Source organism: Vitis vinifera, chromosome 7 (assembly GCF_030704535.1).
Source record: "Vitis vinifera cultivar Pinot Noir 40024 chromosome 7, ASM3070453v1".
NCBI lineage: Eukaryota > Viridiplantae > Streptophyta > Magnoliopsida > Vitales > Vitaceae > Vitis > Vitis vinifera.
Genome location: NC_081811.1, coordinates 9,820,007 through 9,826,320, shown reverse-complemented (window position 1 = coordinate 9,826,320; position 6,314 = coordinate 9,820,007). Strand labels below are relative to the sequence as shown.

The 6,314-nt window shown below is 40.7% G+C and overlaps 1 protein-coding gene across 1 annotated transcript; it reads left to right on the top strand.

Annotated features, from left to right (window-relative positions):
• The first annotated feature begins 887 nt into the window (after positions 1–887).
• LOC100854320 (LRR receptor-like serine/threonine-protein kinase RGI2) lies at positions 888–5,247 on the top strand. Its single transcript, XM_010654163.3, has 2 exons — positions 888–4,057; positions 4,388–5,247. Exons 1-2 carry the CDS (start codon positions 1,096–1,098, stop codon positions 4,888–4,890), a joined length of 3,465 nt encoding a protein of 1,154 aa, XP_010652465.1. The 5' UTR covers positions 888–1,095; the 3' UTR covers positions 4,891–5,247.
• Positions 5,248–6,314: the final 1,067 nt, after the last annotated feature.

The following is a 6,314-nucleotide window of genomic DNA, read 5'->3' as shown; positions in this document are numbered from 1 at the left end:
ATTCCATCATGCTGAGAAGTGAGTGAAATGAAATGGTATTTGGAATTCTGTAATGGATCTTGGGGCTGATGAACTACTGTAATATTCCCTTTTTCATGACTTTCTGCTGAATAATGATGCATAAAGAGAGAATAAATAAGAGAGAGTGTTAAGAAACAAATGGAGTTGATTTAGAAGAGTAAACAATTAACCTGGAAGTTGCATCTTCTTGTTCTGGTTTTGGACCAGTAGATGCTTTCTTTTTTCTGTAGTGCATTGATATGGGTTTGAAATGAAAAGCTTAGATAACTATCCACAGAAAATTTCTAATTTACTGCTACCTATAATGAAAAATTTACTATTGTGGAAATCAAAGCCTACCAACATGTTTCTGTTTTTAAAAATAGAAAAATGTTTTTCATACTCGATGATAACTTTCGATAAAAAACGGTGAATGATTAAAAATAAGATATTACAGATAAAAAATATTTTTTTTAAATATTTGCGAACACAGAAGATCAGTCTGTAATGTCCTAAGTTTTTAAATAAATTTTTCTTTTAAAAAATAATCAGTGAATTATTTTTAAAAATTGTTTTAAGAACCATTTTGACCGAACACACAGGTGACACTAATTTAGAAGAAATTTTCGTAAAGGAATTTATAGGAAAGTAAGAGGTGTTCCTCCCGAGAGCAAAGAATATAATTACAGCTAATATAAGTTATAACAACCCCTTCAAAGGATTTTCTGAGCTATAAAAAATTAACCACTGCCCCTACAATCACTGACCACATTGAGGAAAACAATGCATGAACACATGGTGTATTCAAAATTTCAAATCAATATACAAGAAAGGAAAGCTCAGAATCGCAGAACCCCGAGGTGAAGGTGGTGTGGCTACTGATTAATTTTATACCTCTCCCTCTTTCTTTTATCTCTTCTTTTCTTGCTTGACTGCAAAGTATTGAGGTAATGGGGTGGCTGTAGTTGCAGAAGTGGAGTGTAATGAGTTTGAGATTAAAAAAAGAAGCGAAAAATACAAGCTCCCGCACACACAAGGAGACCCAATGCAAATCCTAGAAGAGAGGTTAGGGATTTGAGGCAATTGCCATTGCCAATGCCGATGCCGAGGCAATACTTCAACACCCACAACCAACACCCGATGTCGAGGCAATCTTTCTGCACCCACCACCTCCACCTCCTATTCTGTAATCGTAATCTTCCCCATTTTCTCCTTCTCCTTCTACTTGCATCTTCTTGTGCTGTTTCTGCTGCAAATAATGAAGCTCTCACACTCTATTCATGGCTTCACAGCTCTCCTTCACCGCCTCTGGGTTTCTCAGACTGGAACCCTTTGGCCCCCCATCCTTGTAACTGGTCTTACATCACTTGTTCTTCAGAAAACTTCGTTACAGAAATAAATGTCCAGTCTCTTCATTTAGCTCTTCCCTTCCCTTCCAATCTTTCCTCCCTTGTTTTTCTTAAGAAGTTCACTGTTTCGGATGCTAACCTGACCGGAACGATCCCCGCTGATATTGGAGACTGCACTGAGCTTACAGTACTGGACGTTGGTTCAAACAGTCTCGTGGGTAGCATTCCATCTAGTATTGGGAAGCTCCATTATCTTGAAGATCTCATTTTAAACTCTAACCAGATTACTGGGAAGATCCCGGCAGAGCTTGGTGACTGCACCGGCCTTAAGAGTCTTCTTCTATATGATAATCAATTAAGTGGTGATATTCCGGTTGAGCTTGGAAAACTGTTGAGTCTAGAAGTTATACGGGCAGGAGGGAACAGAGACATCTCAGGGATAATCCCGGATGAGCTTGGAAATTGTCAGAATTTGAAGGTGCTTGGTCTTGCTTATACTAAAATTTCTGGCTCCATACCTGTTTCATTGGGTAAGCTAAGCAAGCTTCAGACGCTATCAGTGTACACTACAATGCTATCTGGTGAGATACCGCAGGAATTAGGGAACTGTTCTGAGCTTGTGGATTTATTTCTCTATGAGAACAGTCTCTCGGGTTCACTCCCCCTGCAGCTTGGCAAGCTTCAAAAGCTGGAGAAGATGTTACTGTGGCAGAACAACCTTGATGGGACTATTCCTGAGGAGATTGGGAACTGCGGAAGCTTGAGGACTCTTGATCTCTCCTTGAATTCTTTCTCTGGGAGTATACCTTTGTCTTTTGGGACCCTCACAATGCTTGAAGAGCTTATGCTTAGTAACAATAATCTCTCTGGCTCAATCCCATCAGGTCTTTCCAATGCCACCAACCTCCTGCAGTTACAAGTTGATACTAACCAGATATCAGGTCCAATCCCACAAGAACTTGGGATGCTGAGGGATCTCACTGTCTTCTTTGGCTGGGATAACAAATTTGAAGGAAGCATTCCTTCTGCATTGGCTGGTTGCAGAAGCCTCCAGGCTTTAGATTTGTCACACAATTCTCTGACTGGTAGCTTGCCTCCTGGCCTATTTCAACTTCAAAATTTGACAAAGCTTCTCTTAATTTCTAATGACATTTCTGGTTCGATTCCTGTGGAGATTGGAAATTGCAGCTCCCTTGTTCGCCTCCGTCTTCAAGACAATAAAATCACCGGAGAGATTCCCAAAGAAGTTGGGTTCCTCACTAACCTCAGTTTCCTCGACCTGTCTCAAAACCGTCTTTCTGGAAGGGTGCCAGATGAGATTGGCAATTGTACTGACTTACAGATGGTGGACTTAAGCAACAACAGCTTTGTAGGCACTTTGCCCGGTTCTCTTTCTTCTCTCACCAGGCTCCAGGTCTTGGATGTTTCCATGAACCAGTTTGAGGGTGAGATTCCTGGGAGTTTTGGTCAACTTACAGCACTTAATAGGCTTGTCCTCCGTAGGAACTCCCTCTCCGGTTCTATCCCTTCATCGCTTGGCCAATGCTCAAGTCTTCAGTTGCTCGATCTTAGCAGTAACGCACTCTCCGGCGGCATTCCTAAGGAACTTTTCGGGATTGAGGCTCTTGACATTGCTCTTAACTTGAGTTGGAATGCCCTCACTGGGGTAATCTCACCCCAGATTTCTGCTCTCAGCAGGCTATCAATACTAGATCTTTCACACAATAAGATTGGTGGAGATTTGATGGCACTTTCTGGGCTGGAAAACCTTGTTTCTCTAAACATCTCTTATAACAATTTCAGTGGCTATCTTCCTGACAACAAGCTGTTCCGGCAGTTATCAGCAACAGACCTGGCTGGAAACAAAGGACTCTGTTCTTCGAATCGTGATTCATGTTTCGTAAGAAATCCTGCAGATGTGGGACTGCCAAACAGCAGCCGTTTTAGGCGGTCACAGAGACTTAAATTGGCAATTGCATTGCTAGTTGCCCTCACTGTTGCAATGGCAATTCTTGGGATGCTTGCAGTTTTTAGAGCTCGGAAAATGGTCGGAGATGATAATGATTCGGAGTTGGGAGGGGATTCCTGGCCTTGGCAGTTCACTCCATTCCAGAAGCTGAATTTCTCAGTGGAGCAAGTTCTAAGATGTCTAGTAGAAGCCAATGTTATTGGAAAAGGATGCTCAGGGGTTGTCTACCGTGCAGAAATGGAAAATGGGGAAGTCATTGCAGTGAAGAAGCTCTGGCCAACAACACTGGCTGCAGGGTATAACTGTCAAGATGACAGATTGGGAGTTAATAAAGGTGTTCGTGATTCCTTCTCAACTGAGGTGAAAACCCTTGGCTCCATTCGCCACAAGAACATTGTTAGGTTCTTGGGTTGCTGTTGGAATCAAAGCACAAGACTCCTCATGTATGACTTCATGCCAAACGGAAGCTTGGGCAGTCTCCTTCATGAACGGAGCCGTTGCTGCTTGGAATGGGACTTGAGGTACCGAATTGTGTTGGGATCGGCTCAGGGCCTATCTTATTTACACCATGACTGTGTTCCTCCCATTGTTCACAGGGACATCAAGGCCAACAACATTCTCATTGGCTTTGATTTTGAGCCCTACATTGCTGATTTTGGGCTTGCCAAGCTGGTTGATGATAGGGATTATGCTCGGTCTTCCAATACTATTGCTGGTTCCTATGGTTACATTGCTCCAGGTTAGTTCAAGTTTCTGAGAACTTCAATGTTTTTTAATGTTCTTTAATAAAAAATTCAAATTCCTAAGAAACACCTAACAACAAAATTTTCCAAAATAATCAGAAAGTTGCTTAGTTTCACCAAATTTCAGATACTTCGAGAACATTATATATCCTTTTGTTGTTTCCCTTGCCTTTCTCAGCATTCAAATTCATACCATAGCTTGACCCGGTTTAAACTTTTTTCCAGCTAAAGCCTGGATTCTGTATTACTTGATGAATAACTTTGTTCTGATCAATTTGCTGCTATGGTAATATGAATTCATATTCATTTTGGAATTGGGCTTGCAGAGTATGGATATATGATGAAGATCACAGAGAAGAGCGATGTTTATAGCTATGGAGTTGTTGTGTTAGAAGTGTTAACAGGGAAGCAACCAATTGATCCAACAATTCCAGATGGGCTTCACATTGTAGACTGGGTAAGGCAGAGGAAAGGTCAAATTGAGGTACTTGATCCCAGCTTACACTCTAGGCCAGAATCCGAGCTCGAGGAGATGATGCAGACCTTGGGTGTGGCTCTACTCTGTGTGAATCCTACTCCAGATGACAGGCCGTCGATGAAAGATGTGGCTGCAATGCTGAAGGAGATTAGGCATGAGAGAGAAGAGTCTATGAAAGTTGACATGCTTCTCAAGGGATCTCCAGAAAATGGTAGACATGAAGTTAATAATTCTGGTGGAGGCCCATCGGAAATGATGCAATGCTCATACCCCCAAAGCAATAATACAAGTTTTTCTGCATCCTCACTGCTATACTCTTCTTCCTGCAATGCGAAAATGCCTTTCAAATAGTCAGTCGTGGGCTACCAAAATACCCAGACATTTGTTTCCTCAGTTTCAGAACTTAATTCTTTTTCCCCTTTATATGTAACACAGAATTTATATTGATATGCAGATGAACATATGGAACTGGCTATTCCAGATGGATCATTTATTACCAAGAAAGCAAGCCTAGAAATATAGTCCTAAGATTGTGTTAGGTGTCAATGTAATATGCTTTGTCTCTTCCAAGAACATGTGAAAGCCTTGTTCGCATGATCAAGTGTTGTGCCTCAAAACAAGAGCTGCAGCAAATGTGGATCATGCTTGGATATAAATTTACTGCAATCCTTATTGGGATTTCAACAATATCCTTGTTTGCCCATGATAGGAAACAACAGATTTGAGAGGATATGTTTTTGCCTTTCTCTTTAATCTATGTTGGAAATAACAGACTTGAGGGCATGCGGTAGCAAAAATTGTTGGGAATGGGGGATGTAATGACACTAGTTGGGGACACCGCATTGATTTGGGGGATATTATCATTTGTGTAGCACGGGGAACACCATGGTCAGACTAGCTAGATTTCACTTGTACAAGTTCAATTTTCTTCCACCACAACGATATAAAACATTGCAAAAGCAATAACCATAGAAGGATATATCAATGAGATGAAAGAACCATCACATGCAAAGTTGAAAGGATTCTTTGATCAACACCCCATGAGATCTAGAACCGTGCCTAGAATCCAACCCTTGTTTTTCACTTTTTTTAGATCTGGTTCTTTTAACCACCAAAAACAACCCTAGATGCTGCCTTACATTGGGCTTAAAACCAGCCTGAAGTGTAGCCCAAAACGTGGGCTTTAGAAAAAAAAAATTCTCATGGAATGGAACTCATATATGGGCTAGCCTAACAATCTCCCCCTCCAACAAATGAGGGAGATATGTCAACCTATAGCTCTATTACATGGAGTTCAAACCAGGCATGCCAATACTAGCTAAAGCTTCCGCTTGGGAATAACTTTGACCAACATGTGTTACGGATTTCTTATCTGCGTGAATGTTCTTCAATTGAACTGCATTTTCTTTAACTATATTCCTTAGCTAATCATATCTCACATCAATAAGCTTGGTTTAGGAATAATACATGGTGTTCTTGCTTAGATCCATAGCACTTTGACTATCATAATAAACCATGCATTCATCTTGCTTTGAGCCCAACTCTTAGAGAAAGCCCTTCATGTTAACCAAACTTTTATAAACTTTATGCGGAAATAATTATTTTAAAAAACAATTTTGGATGCATAAAACAAAATAAATGTAAATACTAAAATAATGATCATATTCTTACCTTGATCCATGAAGTGAGATTGAGTCACCTTGTGAATTGTATTGTCAAGGTCTTCAACTCACTACTCTCATATAGTGGATGGGTCACTTGTGTGATGTATGTTG